Source organism: Homarus americanus, unplaced genomic scaffold (assembly GCF_018991925.1).
Source record: "Homarus americanus isolate GMGI-L3 unplaced genomic scaffold, GMGI_Hamer_2.0 scaffold25013, whole genome shotgun sequence".
NCBI lineage: Eukaryota > Metazoa > Arthropoda > Malacostraca > Decapoda > Nephropidae > Homarus > Homarus americanus.
Genome location: NW_024722158.1, coordinates 3,005,204 through 3,022,362, shown reverse-complemented (window position 1 = coordinate 3,022,362; position 17,159 = coordinate 3,005,204). Strand labels below are relative to the sequence as shown.

Sequence of the window (17,159 nt, the reverse complement as noted above, 5' to 3'; positions counted from 1 at the left end):
AAACAAAAACTTAGTTGTGACACATTCAGACTGCTGTATGTGGAATTGTTGACTCCATCTTACTGCAAGGTTCCTGCTGGCTATTTGCCTGCACCCACTTACAGTATACACTGCTCAGAAGCTGTTGTAGACACATTCTCAGTTGTCCCTTTGCTGTTACTAATGGATCAGTTTGATCATTTTTGTGGTGGTTTACAGGTAACCCTCAAGTTTCTTAAGGTATCAATATTTCCCAAAATATAATATATCAACAAGTATATACAGTATATAGCTATAAGGGGATGCCACCTCTGCATGGTTGTATTTGACATAATTATACAATATTTTATTTAGTTTTATTTACATCTATGCTTACCTCTCACAATGTGAAGACTTCCTTGAACTCACCGGTAACTCAACACAGTTGTGTTAATGACTTGATAGTGACTCCATCTGGATTGAATTTGTTGGGAGACACAAGTTTATGATAAAACACTCAGTCTGTTGGAAGTATCATTAATTGAACAACCTGTGACATGTGTTCATATCAGGCACGATAATCATTATTAATGGTTGTCGTTTCCTAATATATTTTATTTCTATTATTTGTAAACCAGGATGAAATTATATAACATGAGCAGAGTATGAAATAATTAACTTAGTGTTCAAGAATAGTGCTCCTCTATTCTGTCTTGTTAAGATAGAATGTGAACACAACAGTTCAGGATTTTTTTTTAAATATATTTTATAAATAATTTCAATAGTAATTCCCTAATTTTCATAATGGCAATATATTTGTACTCACCATCATTGCCAGTTAGGTGCAGCAACTGAGCCCCAGACATTGTTTGTAGTAATCTCATCCCACAATTATAGTTTTTTTATGTATTTTTTACAATAACTAATATTGTTATTAAAAAGTTCTGAATTTTCATTACTGTACTATACTTATATTACAACCTAGACTACAAATAATGAGTAAAAACTTAGAAAGAAAGGAAGAAATTGCTGCTGTTTAACCTAATAATTTTTCCCTTTTACTATACAGTAATTGCTAAAAACTTCAGCATGACCACCTATGTTGTGATGGGTGCAGGAACCTCTCCTCACGGCTCAGCTGGTTCCCGTTGTATATGTATTTTATGTATGGCAGTGTGTGTGTACAGTATGTATATATGTATGTATGTAAAGTTTGTATGTGCATTCTTGTGTTGTGTATACACTCAGGTGATTCTTTATTTACTTATTATAAAGTCATTTGGAGGTTATGCCAGACAGGTTGAGGAATCTGAAGACCTATGAGATACTGATAAATCTTAAGTGTCATGGTAGAATAAAAAAATTTCTTGAAGATTATAAGAACAGTTAAGTATTGACCCGCAGTGGGTAAAGTACAGCCATGTAGGATCTGATTCACAACAGCATTTTATCCAGCATGGAGAGCTATAGCCAATTTGTCATTAATTAGTACAGTATTTAAAATTAAATTGATTTGCCATTTGATCACAGATAATTAGAATTATTCACACAGTATTTTAACCGTAATCCGGATTAAGTTAACTGGTTGTACAGGTAGGCTTTGATTTGTACATAGTGAGTGACTGAGTGAGGAGAGTGTTGTGTATGTGTTGAGTAAAATGCAGTACTTGAGGATGACTGAGTCACTGGTGGCCCTGGAGTTTTGCTAATACTATAAGAGTTATTTATGAGACAATAAACAAGAGAGGGGGAACACTTTAGAACATAACATCAGAAACTTACTGAAAATAAACAGATATTAGTGATACTCTGGAGGTTACCAGCGAGTGAACCATCTTGTTGTTATAAGGACCGAGTGATGCATCGTGTCATGTAATGTGAACACGGGTGAAATAACCAATAGCTCAGAAACATTGTGGACTGTTGACCCAACATAAAAATTTAATTTGACATATGATAATAAATTGCGTATTATAATGTTGCACTAGATGTTATTAATTCGTGGAAGTTGACACACTACCTGTACTATGTTCTTGAATTATGGTATAGTAACAGGATAGTTTAAGGATGTTATTACAGTATGATGGTAGTAGATTAGATGAAGTAAAAAAATTTAATTGTTTCAAATTAAAATCTTATCTTAGTGTAAGTTTTTATATTATGAATATCCCAGTCATCCTCATCTTTAACAAAAATAGTAGTAAACATAGTATTAGACTGTAATACTAGAAAATATATATAGTTTCTTTTTTCTAAAAAAAAAAAAAAAAAAAAAAAAATATATATATATATATATATATATATATATATATATATATATATATATATTGATAAAATCACACGGGAAAAGGGAAACAACGGACAATAAGATGTGTAAGTGTTAATGGAGTTATTGATAAAGTTTTAAAAATAATGTTTTAGTGAAAATCATTAATGATAAATGTTAATTAGTAGGAAATTCTTTTAGAAATATTATAAACTTTGTAGAAACTTTAATAATTGAAATTTGGCTTTTATAAAACAAAAGGGTGAATTGGAGACGTAAAATAGGTAAGGCTTGACTGCACTGTAAGTTGCTTGAAGCTCGTGGTACACCACCGGTGTATTGGCTTAACCCATATTCTCTCTCTTCCTCCATAGGATATTGGAGTTCCTCAGCACTAACCCAGCGCTCATGTAATGGTTGGTTAGTTGAGTGGTTGGTTGGTTGGTTAGCTTCCATATTCCTCTTCCTGTACTGTAGCCCTTTGTGGTTCTCCTCACTCTTGTACTGTACTGTTCTTCTCTTCAACTTTTATAATCTTTTTGCTTTAAGTAAATTGCCACAGCATTTGAATGTAGATTTGAATTTTTAAAACTAACCGAGTATATTTCTGTAATGAGTAAACTGTACTAAAACTTTCCAATTGCATCTTGCAGCTATTTATGTAACTATAGTTTAACATTGAATATAACATGCTGTACCATATACAGTACAGTATTTGCTTATTCATTGGCTTTTGTAGAAATGCCATGTTTTTGTGAACCTCATGTTCATACAGTGTTGGTGAAAAATTGTATATACGTGCACACAGTATTGTACAGAAATGGTACATTACTCTCACTGAATTGCCAATAGAAATTTAATTACATTGCATTCTTCCTAGGGCAAACCAGGGGAACCAGTATATGCCAAGGTGAACAGGGACAAGAAGCGCAACCGACAATATGATGGTCCACAGTACGGATCGCTGGGCGGAGCCGATGATTGGGGTGGACCCGTGTACTCGGGTTCCCCCACTTCATCTCCCAACTTCAACAACAGTTCAAGTATGAACAACAACAACAGCAATACCAGCAACAACAATGGGGTGCTTCTAGATAAAGGAGATGGTCAGGCAGGAGATTCTTGGGTGTGAACACTCACTTGCTGTGCTGGACTCGTCCCTGCTGCTCGGCTGTACAACGGGGAAGTGGGCCGGCCGTCCGGCTGCCTTTTCCGAGCATGTCCTGCTGCGCACTTACTTTCCACTGAGGTGCCACACGAGATTACAAGATGATTATGTTCACTGTTGGAGCTTTCTTCCACATTCATTATCCTGTAACTCAGTGTGACTAAGAACAAGTTACTAAGGGTAATAATAATAATTACATTAATTCATCTTTTATGGTGTTATAAAAATGGACTTCTGAGTCTGACTGCTGATGTTTTGTCTGTTATATTGATGTTGACACTCGTTGTGCATGTTATGTGAACACTAGTTAGTGACAACTCAGTTCTGTTAAACTTCTTACATGATGTGTGACATTGGGGAGAAGGCAAAGCTCAATTTGATAAGCATCCCTATGATATATTTTATAGAAGCACACAAATGGTGCCAAGAAACTTTATTACTTTGATACCTTGTAAAGACATTATTGTATCAATCATTACTCATAGAGTGTTTATATACCTAAGCAACATTTGTCTGCTGATGGATGATTGGAGCAGGTCATGCTCACGGCTGCTCTTTGTAGACAGTTAATTTTCTACCGTTTCGTACTGACAATCCAAAGTGTGACCTTTGTGTTGGTTTGTGGGGAGTCTACCTGGGCTCATAATATTGATATGCACACAAAAATACTATAGTCTGGACAGTAGTGGTGTGCTTGATTATTCCCGAGTGGTGGACCAACATATTGGCTGAAATTTGGCAAGAATGACTTTGCCAGCACAAATGATAGCCAAGTGTTTTATGAAGTGGACAAGAGTGAACTGAGTGTGTGCCAGAGGACTATGGATGGACGGGTAGAGGGTTGCATGTGAGGCTTTGGTGCAAAGATAAAGTGTCGCAGTGTTTTATTCCACAACAAGTGCACTGCTCTTGGTCATATTAATTATAGTGAATAGGTTGTTTATTGAGTAGAGGTTAACATTTATTGTATTGCCGTGCCTCCTGCCGGTCCTAGGAGTCTGATGCTTTGTAGAAGGTCAATGTAACCTTAACAAGACCTTCTCCAAATACCTTTCTACCTCCCTAATTTCTTCCAGGTTCCCAAACTCTTCTCCCTGGTAGGAACAAGCAGTTAGACATCTAGTTCCTTTTACCTTTCACAAAGGAAAATTTTGCTTTGTATAATACACAATCGTATAGGTTTTATAATTACAAACATTTTATAATGTGCACGGGGTCGACTGAATTTTGAGTAGCTACTGTGCTGTCATGTGCTTGTGTAATATATCTTGTAAGATGAATGGTCATAAATGCAACAAACTGTTCTATAGATGACACTTAATCCTATCTCAATTCATTGTGATCAATTTAAAAAATTTTCTTAAGCAATTCACTTAACGAATGTCTCAAAACTGCTTTATATGGTAAGCCTTTTCAGGATTTTGTTAATTTTAAAAATTTATTTTTTAGCATTTTATCAGACTTGCACGTGCAATATTGCATACTTTTCCAGCGTTGGTTATTGGTAGCAAAAGTGACACTAGCCAGACTGTGTGATCCCAGGAACCTTCCTCTGCTAGGGCACCCTACAGTCTTTATGACATTCTCAGGCTGCTATGACTCTTATGGGTTACCTTGATGTACACACATTGATATGAAAATTGTTAAAGAGTTAGACTGTTCAATCAAAATGTAGGATTGTGTGATGAGATGCTATAATGTTATAAGGAAGCCCATGAGTCAGATCAGCACTGACCAGCTCACTTTAGGTTGTCTCACATTCCAGGAGTAGTTTAGGTGATGCACACTCCAATTCAGAGAGGTAAGTGTTGACACGTGACTTTAATTTCAAAGTGGCGTGTGACTTGTGGCAGAGGCAGCAGCAGGACACTGGACGGCAGCTATGAGGAGGTTGTGTTAAACTGTCATCATGAAGCCCTACACACTACTAGTGTATGAACTCATGTGCTACATGCCATATCCTCAGGGTGAGGCTGACACTTCCTCCTGTTCTACCGGTATTGTCTAGTGCCAATCAGACAGCTTGTGTCAACCAGTCTGTCAGCTCAAATGGGGTGGATCAACTTGACCCAAATCCGCCTATTTTGAATGGAAATTTCTGACATGTTTGTGTATACTTTCATTAGCAAATTTTAGACAGTGTAGTGCAGTTCATGTCGGATCATATAGCTGGGAAAGCCAGTTGGAATATGGGGTCACAATGTATCAGTAGACATCCCATCTCTTTTTGATGTTCATTACAATCATGATGCTTTTTTGTACACTAAATATTTTCCTTCTATGTCCTGTGTAGAGTCTGCTGTTACACTCTTGTCTGATGAGCATTTATTTTTGTTTGTCAGCATTATGCATTTTGCAGAAAATATGGCAGTGACAAAGATGTAATTGTTATGCATAATTCGCACAGATCTATGTTTGTCTTGCCTTGATGGTTGCTTCTGTTTATTATGTTGGTTAATACATGCCTTATTTTATTTTCACATGATTGAGTATTCAGTAACAAAGGATTTCTAGTAAATGATATTGTATTGGGTATTTATACAATAAAGAGATAAAGTTGATGAATTTTAAATTTTCCAACAATGTGCAGGACTCGGGGGTAATGTTTGAATACCTCGGGGAGTAGTGACCCTGCCTTTGTTAGGTTAGAGGGCGTGTTTTAACCCGATGTTGGGTTAAACGCAGCTTTAGGACAAGTACTTCCTAAAATGTCCAATTTTTTACACCAGATCCCTAATCTACTACCGTGTTATCTGGAAGGAAAATACAAGGGTTATAAAAGGTATTATCTCCTGTATTGACTTTGAGTGAGAGGGCCTTCACTATAACGTAAATTTTTCATAAATTTGTATGGATATGTGCTTTCTTATGACACACTGGTTATATTGTATTTTAACACCATATTTATATTTGTTTGTAGGGTAGTTTTATCTGTTTCCAAACCTCACTCTTACTTTTCCTCTATTGGTTTCTGATATTTTTAATTATACATTTGTAAAGAGGAAATAAACCATCATTAGAAACAAATATAAAAATGGGGGGGATACTCCTTAGGTGCTATACTGTGCTTCCCTTTTCCTGTCTTAGGGAAAGAAAAAAACCTTAGCTCTCTATTTCTTTCTTTTGTTTTCTCACACAATACCCTCCAGTGGGGGCCGCCTTGCTGCGATAGGGGGGCTTGCGGGTCCTGATGATCCGGTGAGCCTTACCAGAGGGGGGCATAGCCCCTCTTCCTTCCCTCCTTCCCTCCTTGGAAGGAGGGGAAGGATTTCCCTAACTGGGTGGGTCACCGGGAAGGGTCCAGACAAAATGGCTCCTATCCTGCTGCTGGTTTTGAGAGCAGACTGGCAGCATCATCCCCAGCCCAGACCACGGGCTGGAATATTCTTCCATGTTTGTTGTGCGTGGAGGTTGGTTGCAGCGTGCATAGTTGATGGGATCACTGACTGCCTGGAAGGAGCAGCTCAGTATGGTGTTGAGGTATGTGGACCCAATGACCACCTCGGAGAAGACCTGGTGGACTTTTTGGAGTATGGCAGAATTCTAGCAGAGATGACAACCAGCATCACAGGGTACAGACTTGATATCAACAATCTTGGAGGTAAGGTCTAAGACGGAGCTGGCACCATGGATGCTCTCAACCCGGCTATTGTTAACTCCATCCAGATGACTAGTGTCTGGAACATGATGGGCAAAGTGGACAAGATGTTGTCTTTCATGGAAGGGCATTCCAACATGACCTTTGAGGTGGCTGTCCTGGAGACTCAACCTGAATCAAGGAAACAAACTGAAAAATCCTGTGCCATACACATTGGATGCAATGGCTAGATGCCCTAGGAACCTTTGTGGAGTTACATTCCTCAGTGGTGGCCTACATGGAGGACATTGTGGAGGGTGGTCTTGGCAGCTGGTCCACAGACTCACTCACTGACTGATGCCCAGGCCCTGCTGCTCGCCATCACCAGCACAGACTTCATTGTGTCACTGGTGATCAACAATGCACTAGACTACCTTGAAAAATGTGACCACTAGTCTTCAGGCAGAGGCCAAGGACATAGTTGAGGCAAGCAGTGAAGTTAACTGAGTGAGAGCAGCACTACAAGACGTCCAAAACAACATGGATGATCACTACACTGAATGGTTTTGTCAAGCAGAGAAGCTGTAGGTGTCACCTTCCTTGCCCAGACTGTAAATGCAAATGACACCATGACAACACATGAGCTGATGGATCAGCTGAATACTACAGGAGATTGGTGGCCATTCCACTCCTAGACCATCTCCTGGCAGAGCTGGAGATGAGATTCACCCATCTGCACCAGAAGACATTCCAGGGACTCAGTGCCATCCCATCCATCTTGGTAACCCTGACACTAGCAGAAGAATACAAGAGCTGGTTAACCTCTATCGAGAGGACTTGCCATCCCCTCGCAGCATGAAGAGTGAGATACTCACCTTGCGTGCCAGGTGGGAAAAAGGCCAAGAACAGGGCTCACGAACCTTCCAACTACACTGACCACCACCGTCTCTCAGACACCAAGTTCCATGATCTCCAATGTGAGAGCCCTGCTCATTCCTGTGCACCCTGCTCTGAAAGAATAAAAACACTATTCAGATCAACAATGGGAAATGAGAGACTGACAGGCCTGACACTACTGCACATGCATTCTCAACTATACTTGTTGAAAAGTAAAGATATTTTATGTTTGTGCAAAAAATCAAATTTAAACTAATTTTATGACCTTTACTATCTTTTAATATAAGTCTATATAAACAATAGAATGCTAAATGATAAAAATGTGTTACACTATAGTATTTATGTATATGGTGCATTAGATAAAATATTTTAAACAAATTTGGTCTCTTTATGTATACTATATTATAACCATTGGTATGCAAAATGATAAAAATGAGCTTCACAGTACAGTTAACCCTCACTTTACGAGGTCCCACATTCCGCTTTTCCACGTTTACGAGGTGCCCTGCCGGAACCCAGGATGCTCACATTCCGCGGTGCGTGTACCCCTTTACGCGGAGAGCGGCTGGCGAGCCGCGCCATTTTTGGATCCAAACCTCCCGCCATCCGCCATGTTGTGTAAGCTGCGCGAACATGGTGCGCACAAGGTCGCCCAGTCATCAAAACATTACCAGTTCTTCACCCGCCACCTACCACAGCCGGCCCAAGTCAGTGATAGTGATAATTATGGTGAGGATATGGACTTATATGGACTTTGGGCCCTGCAAGCCTCTGTGGTGGATAGTGATACAATTGATACAAGTGACACAGGTGAGGACCAATAATCTGCCCTCTGCCTCGGAACCAACCCCCCATCCCCGTGTGCCCAGCCATTTTTTCTACTAATGTAAGTGTTAAAAAACCTAATATTATTGATATTTCTCTTAATTATTAATTGTGTGTGCATACCATCATAAAGTTAAGATAATATTTTTACTACAACATAGTTGTGTGTCGTCAAAAAGTGGAGTTTGGGGATCGGCCCGGACTCCATTTCAATTAATCCCATATGTTATGTTATTCACTTTACGAGTTTCTCACTTTACGCGGGACCCTCCGGGTTACATTAACCGCGTAAAGTGAGGGTTAACTGTATTTATGTACTGTGTATTCAGCTCAATAAATTCATGTATTTTATGTTAGTGCAAATAAAATATGGCCCTGAACCCCTCCAGTTAGAACACCATGTCGGCACCTCACCCAGCTCAAATCTTTGCCCCCTCCCCTCCCATCCAATTTCCTGGTTTGCCCCTGCGTATAGTGAGTTTTTCACCGTGTTTTAACCCCTAATTTCCCTCATCCTTGCTTACAACAAGTGATTTATAATCCTAGATAGAGAAAATAAAAAAATTATTAAAATGAAAATAAAAAGTTGTATTGTTATTTATTACTATCACCCAAAGAACATTGTGGAAAAAATGAATGAAATTGAACAACTTATTGTGGTGTTTAGCCATGTGCTACACCTTTACCCAATTTATATGCCTTGTTTTTTCTATAATGTCTTTATTCACTTTTATTCAGATTGTGTGCGTATCTACCTTAGGTTGCCTTGACTTGCTTGCTATTAATTCCGTTGTTATGTGAAAATTCTACATTAAAAAAATGTCTACCCGGTACTATACTGTGCTTGGCGCCAAGTGCAAAAGTGATAAACATGTGCCTGAAGACAGACGCCATGAGTCCCACCTCTGCTCAAAATATCGACTAACAAATGGCGGTAAGTGATTTTAGTTATTGTTGATTGATTATAAGTATATTTAGCTTAAAATAAGAGGGATAATGCAAGCTGCCACTTGCATTTTCTCCATATTATTGACTGGGGCGATTCTACGGGGGGGGGGCCATTTGGTCCCCCCAGAGTTTGGGCTGGCTCCTGGGTTGGCCCCCCCCACTTTTTATTCTCAAAATTGTAATTCCAAAAACATTCCCAAAACCAGGAAGTGAGTCAAGTGACTCAGGCAATGGGCGTGCCGCACGCCAGATGCAGGCATGGGTGAGGTGAGGTCTGGAGGGTGCAGATATGAGGGGTGGGGTCACATCATTTTTTCGCTGATGTATGTACATACATTGTAAAGACACTGCTATATGTTTCAGTGTTTGTTATGTGGTACGCCCGCCCTTTATGTGACTATGTGAGCAATAATACAGTTTTAAAGATATGTTCATATATGTCAATACTCCAATGAATCATGATTAGTGGAATAAGAGCGTTGCCATTATACCGCCATATTTTGATTATTTTAGGCTGGCGTCATGAGAGACGTCACTTCACATTTGTCAATCAAATTGGTGTAATAATGCCAAAAACTGCATCTTGCAAGTTGTACACAGGTTTGGTTTTGCCCCCCAACATTTACCTTGGCCCCAAAGTGGCCCCCCCACTTTCCGAAGGCTAGAAACACCACTGATTATTGATATTGTTTGGAAAAGGGGGTAGATATTTCACAGGGGTAGAAATTTTTACAGCGTACTGCAGTGAGAAGCTGCATAGTAGTTTGGGCAAATATTTGGATCTTTTAAATGTTGCGAGTTGGGCGGACAATTTTGGTTTCATTTTGCTCGATATTTGATGCTTAATGCAATGGAGATTCTATTTTTGTGGAAACGCTAAAAAAAAAAAATCGAACCTCCGAGTGAATTTTTTTGTTAGATGGGAAAGTTATCCACTGAAGAAGGTATCGTCCCAGCCCCTCTGAACTCTTCTCCGCTCCAGCCACTGTGACTCCCCTGCGTGACAACACGTGACTACGGTTGGAATCTTATTTGGATTAGACACATGGGAAGGACGTAATCCAGTGAGACAGTACTGTACTGCAGTTTCTCCCTGTACTAAAACTCGACAAGAAAGGTCATAAAACTAACAAAGAACAAAAACTGTCCGAACTACTGATAAGTGGTAAAACTGTGTGTGTATATATATATATATATATATATATATATATATATATATATATATATATATATATATATATATATATATATATATATATTTATTTATTTATTTATTTATTTATTTATTTATTTATTTATTTATTTATTTATTTATTTATTTATTTATTTAAATGACTGCCGATGGTAGAAAAAGTCAAATTAACGTGAAATATGGGAGTTACCGTTAAAAAGATACCCGTGATCTTAAGCACCCTAAGACCATCCTCAAGAGATGGCGCCAGTGTCCGGGGCCCAGTCATAAGCATCCACCTCAGACCAAACAGGTTCCTTCATTCCCACATCGCGTTGGCTGGCGGGCGAGACCACAGGCAGACAGTTGATTGCGGGAGCTTTTGTACACCACTTCACCTGTGTCCTCGACTATAATAGTCTTTATTAACACTGTAACCATTTTCTCGTGCCATCTCACTCCAGCTGCAGATAACCAATAACTAAATTCTGCCGACGTAAAAAATGGCAAAGCCGAGGTAAGGGCTATACATATAAGTTTTCCCTTAAATATTTTGCCATGCATATTTTGTAGTGCTTTATTATTATTATCATCGAGTAATTTGATCTAACATTATTTTACAGTTAGTCCTTTGAGAAGAAGTGTTTGTTATTTGTTTCTATAGTTGTAGGAAATATGTGAGACCTGGTTGGCCACCTGCCATGATCAGCTGATTAACATTTGCCACCTGACGGAGTTGGTGGGCGTTTCCTAATGATATATGGTGATATGTATTGGGTATTTTTGTATTGTATTGAGATGACTGTTGACTGTCTTGATAATCTAAGTACAGTACAGGGTTCTGTACAAACTACAATGCATTGCATCGTTTATCAGTTTATCCATCCCGGAGCCACAAAATACTTTGGCTTTAAATAAAAGATAAGGACAGTGTCTGCAGATTACTCTGTATAATTGCAATTTAAGTTGGGTTTTTTTTAACCCCACATCGTACTTTAGCCCTCAGTTGTAACGTTTTGCTCAAGTTTTTCTCTATAGAAAAAACAATGTGAGAGTACTGTAGCAGATTCGGTAGATGAAAAACAAGGAACCCAATATTGGTTTGTATACACCTGTAGAGAGCAAAAAAAAGTATATTCTGTAATCCTGGAGCAGATGGCTAACACCAGAACATGTTTGATTTTAATTTTTGTCACAGATGTGTTTTGGATAATAAATGCACAGAACCTAATAGAACCTGACCTAACCAATCAAAGAAACCTACCTAACCTTAACTAACTTCCTAACCGGACCTCCTGCCATATTAAACAGAACTTACTTATTTTGATATCTTGTACCAATGAAATCAGCTTTGTTGAAGTGTCATGGTGTAATTTTGCTTCTGTTTTGTGGACATGAGAGAACGCTTGGACTGAGAGGGTCACTTGTTGCACATAAACAAACATAGCAGTGGACATCACGTGCTGACACTGACAAACTTTGGGGAAAAATATTTATGGTAAATACTGTGTTATTTTCTTCATGTATAAAGCACATAGAGACATCATTTTAATGTCATATGATCAGTTTTTCACCTTGTTTTACCCCCGCAATTTCCCTCATTTTTCATATCCTGCCCACTACAGGTGATTTATGATTGTAGATAGAGAAAACTAATAAAAAAATAATTATAATTAAAATAAAAAGTTATATAATTTTATTACTATCATCCAAAGAAAATCTGTGGAAAAAGTCAATGAAATCGAACAACTCCTTCTGGTGTTAGCCATTTGCCCGAGTACCTGTATTACCAAGTACCTGTACTCTTAACATTTTCGTTTGAAATTTAGATTTATTTTTTTTTTTTACTCCTCAGTTTCACTTTAAAAAAATGGAATTTTCATCACAAACTTGATGAAACCAAACCGAGCTAAGGAGCCGAGCTAGGGAACTTCAATATTAGAAAAGTTCTTCAGTTTATCAAGAACATCCTGTAAATGGTGGAGGAAATAAAATTTGTCCAAACAAATATATCATCATAAACCTAACCACTGAAATCAATACTGTACTATGTACAGTATATTGTACATGTCTAACCTAACCTAACTAGAGAAACCAGAATAGATTTCCTGCTGAAATCTAGTTCTTTCAGAGGATACAGTTCAAAGTTGTAATCCCAAATCAAACTTACCAAAGGTGATATTTTATGACACTGACTTGAGAGAACAAGGGTTGTCACACATCAGGGAACTTCAAGAAATTTCCTGGCCGGTCAGGAATAAGTCGGGGAATTCCCTATAAACTTTTGTGATGATATTCATTTATATGTGTTACAATTATATACACGATCCTCCCTATTTACAAACCTATTTGCATTAAAAAAGAATCTTGATGTACTTTACAGGTACTGCCATTTCACAATATCCCTCTGTTTGGTTTTGATCAACCTTTGCCTTGCAGTCTGTAAAACTTAATTAACCTTTTTCTTCTCAAACACTAAATTTATGCTAAGAGAGGATTTATAATATGGTCTGACCACCTAAGACGTCTTGTTGCCTAGGAAGCAGGTGAAGAGACTGTGGTTCTGTATGTACTGATGTAGATATAATTCTTTTTAGTGAGGACACATTACAGATGACTTATGTATAACATATACCTCTACTGTACAAGTTACGTATGAATAGAAACCCTGCTTCACTTTGTGGCCGTGTTGCTGTTTACTCAGGTGTTACTTCAGCTGGTTCCCTGTTATACATAGATAACAGTAAGAGATAAGTGGAACCACAGCATCAGATTGGATGATGACTTAATTACCATTGGTATTTAGCATTACATATGCCATGTACAGTACTGTACTCCATAGCTTTAATAATTGGCCTTTTCAATTATTTGATGAAACTTGTCTTTCATATGTTCCTTTATCATGTTTGGTTGTATTCTTTAATAGTTCAATAATTTTAAGAGTGGTTAATCTTCAGGTGAAATAAGCTTGGAGGGGGGAGATAATTTTCTGGTGATCAGTAAATAAATCTAATCATGTGGTGAGGATGAGAGAGAGAGAAGATTCTGAAGGATGCTGAGGGTGAAGGTGTGAGAGGAAGGAAGACCAAGATTAAGTTGGATTCATGTGGTGACTCGACAATTGAAGGTTGCAGAACCTGGGTGTGGGGAAGTGAGAGGAGAGGAGAGGTGAGGCAGAAAGAGCCAAAGGGGACGGATGGAGGTGAATTCTTGAGTCTTGTTTGATGGTGGTGGAGAGTGTCGGGCTGATGATTCATGTAAGTCAGGATAATAATTTTTGTTTTCATGTCAGCCAGCGAGAGGCACCAACTGGTGTGTGGCAGGAAGTTGTGTTCTAATGAAAATATTCCAATAAGTAAATATATAATGTTCTATTATGTTCTTCATAGAAGTTATATAAAGTTTATATTTTGTATTATGATCATTCTTATTTTACAGATAAATGCCAAATAATACTTTATGGCAAAACACTATTTGTATTCTACCTAACCTAACTTAACCAAATCTAACCTCACTTAACTAGACCTAATCCAACATAACCCTCCCCAAAGAGTGTTAGGGTGATTATATATATATATATATATATATATATATATATATATATATATATATATATATATATATATATATATATATATATATATATATATATATATATATATATATATATATATATATATATATATCTATCTTTTGCTGGGTTCACATTGCAGTGCCAGTAAGCAGTGTGTGTAAGGGTAGAAAGTTGAAGAGTTGAAGGTAGAGAGTTGAGCAAGAAGAACTAGCCAGGGCATGGAGGGAGGGGGTTGACCTCTCCACCACCACTACAACTCATTGGCCAACAACTGCAAAAAGTGGGCTATAATCCGTCCTGCTGGCTAGGTCTGGGCGTGGTGATCATAATTAGTACAGTACCAGGGAGGGAGGAAAGTGAGAGTGATAAAGGGAACTGAATTTAATTTTGCCATGTGCAGCAATTAGTTTATTGTCCTCCAGATACTCTTCTATGAGTGGTAGTGGAAAAGAATTACTGAGTAGAGGTCACAAAGAGTGTGTATAATATAACAGACCCCAGTGTTCAGGATATCATGGCATTGATTGTTACTGAGTATTTCCAGTACATTGTTTGTTTAGTTCTGTACATAGAGGATTGACTTAATCACATCTGCACGAGTACTGCAGTGTGAGGTCCTATGTCTGGTCACACACTGTTATTCACATCTGCTTGCGGGGGAATCAACCACATTGTGTGTTTAGTTATATATATAGGAACTGACTTAGTTATTAGGTGCAAAAAAGAATCACCATGATAATGAGGGAGCTTGTGGTATGAACTGGTCCCCCCCCCCCCCATCCTGTGCCATCATTGTGTGGGCCCATGTTAAAAGTTTAGAGGCAGTGGCAAGCAGTTGCTTAATGCCTCATGTGAAACTCGAATCTTTCAAGGCTATTTTATGCACGATGAAATTCTATTAACCTTGAGATTTTTTTTCACTCTTTACTGCTGAGGATGTGAAGGAGTTTTTAAGAAATTGTGTATGGAATTCAAAATAATTTTTTCGGGGGGGTTGTGAAGCTGTGGTTGCGGTGTTAGTTGCTTGAAGCGGAGGTGTAGTGGTATCAATGGTGCTGTATTAGTGGTATGAAGGGGTGGTGTAGTGGTGGCAGGGGTTTTAGCAGTCGCCCACACCTCGTAGCCCAGAGTATTTTGCTTGGCTTAAGTGTTAAACCATTTAAAGAGAATTTACATAAATTTTTTTTAACACCTCAATTGCAGGTGTTAAGTAGAGAGATGCCGATTTACACCTGTCCTTCCTTTGTTATTTTAATCACTGTTGTGGTTTATCTAGTTATGTTCCCGTCTGGTAAGAAAATGGAATGGATGGTGCTTACACATTACTCCACTGCCTTGTCCCTTCCTGCCCATATCTTGCCTCTTCCTTGCCCACATGTTGTCCCTATCTCCCCACACCTTTTCTCTTCTTACCCACACCTTCTTCCTTCTTACCCACACCTTCCTTCTTACCCACACCTTCCTTACCCACACCTTTTTCCTTCTTACCCACACCTTCCTGCCCACGCTTCATCACCCGGACTTTGGTGCTGGCCGTAGCAGTAAGGGTGAGAGGCACATCATGAGGCAACACTTACCATGGTGGAGTCCACTGGCCTCCTGTGAGATGGTCTGGGGTAGGGGGAGGTAGAGAAGGTAGGGGAAGTTTCTTTCAAGTAGTAGGGGGGGCTAGGAGGTAGGGGGAGTTCCATTCAAGTGGTAGAGGGGGTTACGAGGTAGGAGGACTTCCATTCAAGTTTTATTACTTTTTGAGTCTCATTTGCTGGTCTTTGAGTCTAAGCTTGTTATTTTAGTGTCTGGCAGATGGCGGGAAACGTTCTGGTGTGGCTTCCGTGAGTGTCATTGCAGAATGGTGGGGAATGGCAAGCCCTGGTGATAGCTTGTGCTGGCAATGTCTGTGTGGTATGTGGTATTGTGACATTGTCTTATTTGCTAACCATGACTGTGTGTGGAGGTGGGCCTGTGTGATGGTGGGGTGTATGGAGGTAGGGCTTGGGGGGGCTGTGTGGGGAGGTGGAAGTGGGGCTCGTTTTTTTTATTTATTTATTTATTTATTTTTTTAAGATAAAGGAGGGTGAAAGAAGATTAGAGGTGGGGGAAGGAAGTTATTGTTCGGAAATTGAAGAAATTTAGGAGGAGGTAAGAGAGGGCGGGCTGACTGCCTAGCTAAGCTAATGGTGTGTTAGGGTTGTGTCATGGGTTAGTTATTGTCTGTCGACACAGGCACTAGACAGCCTACCCTACCCCATATGGGTGTTTTGAGGGCCTTATTTCATATTCTGTCAACCCTACTGGCAGATGCTGGTCTAGGGAGGTTGCCTGGCCTTATAGATCAGGGGTGGTAATGGACCTTTTGAGATTTGGTAACTTTTTGGGAACCATGTATGGTTGTTGTCGTTATCTGGTGGGAGTCTTTGAAGGAGTTCTTGCCCTGATCGTTCTATCTTTTGCCAGACTCTGTTGGCCAGGGTGTGCAGCTGCTGGTTGATGGGTTTTATTCTCAGGTCTCTGGCTTGGGTGGTGGGCTTGGTGGGGCTGGGGTGGTGGTGGTGGTGGTCACGTCTGGTGGTGAGGGAGGGTTACCGTGGTGTGGTCACGGCTCTCTGCTGTGGCTGTTGTGCTGGGGTTCTTTCTCATAGGTTCGTATGGTGAATAATTCTCATAACTGTAGGTGTAAGGATGCATCTAACTTGTTGGCTTAAGATAGAATACAAAAATAACATAAAAATTAAATGACAGAATACTGGCTAACTGTATGTATGTATAGTCTGAGTT

The 17,159-nt window shown here is 39.0% G+C and overlaps 2 protein-coding genes across 22 annotated transcripts in view; both read left to right on the top strand.

The window, feature by feature from the left end:
- LOC121862091 (catenin delta-2-like) overlaps positions 1-5,951 on the top strand; it is a 113,016-nt gene extending 107,065 nt beyond the window's left edge. For 15 of the 21 annotated variants that reach the window (XM_042360060.1, XM_042360058.1, XM_042360045.1 and 12 more), the window contains one exon: positions 3,105-5,951. In XM_042360060.1, the coding sequence (XP_042215994.1) occupies positions 3,105-3,356 (252 nt within the window). In that variant the 3' untranslated portion in view covers positions 3,357-5,951. Of the gene's footprint in view, positions 1-2,598 lie in introns of all 21 variants that reach the window. The other 6 variants (XM_042360051.1, XM_042360048.1, XM_042360049.1 and 3 more) reach the window with 3 other exon arrangements.
- Positions 5,952-11,151: 5,200 nt separating this feature from the next.
- LOC121862093 (6-phosphogluconate dehydrogenase, decarboxylating-like) overlaps positions 11,152-17,159 on the top strand; it is a 33,907-nt gene continuing 27,899 nt past the window's right edge. Inside the window, exon 1 of the mRNA XM_042360063.1 lies at positions 11,152-11,327. Within this exon, the coding sequence (XP_042215997.1) occupies positions 11,314-11,327 (14 nt within the window). The 5' untranslated portion in view covers positions 11,152-11,313. The remainder of the gene's footprint in view (positions 11,328-17,159) is intronic.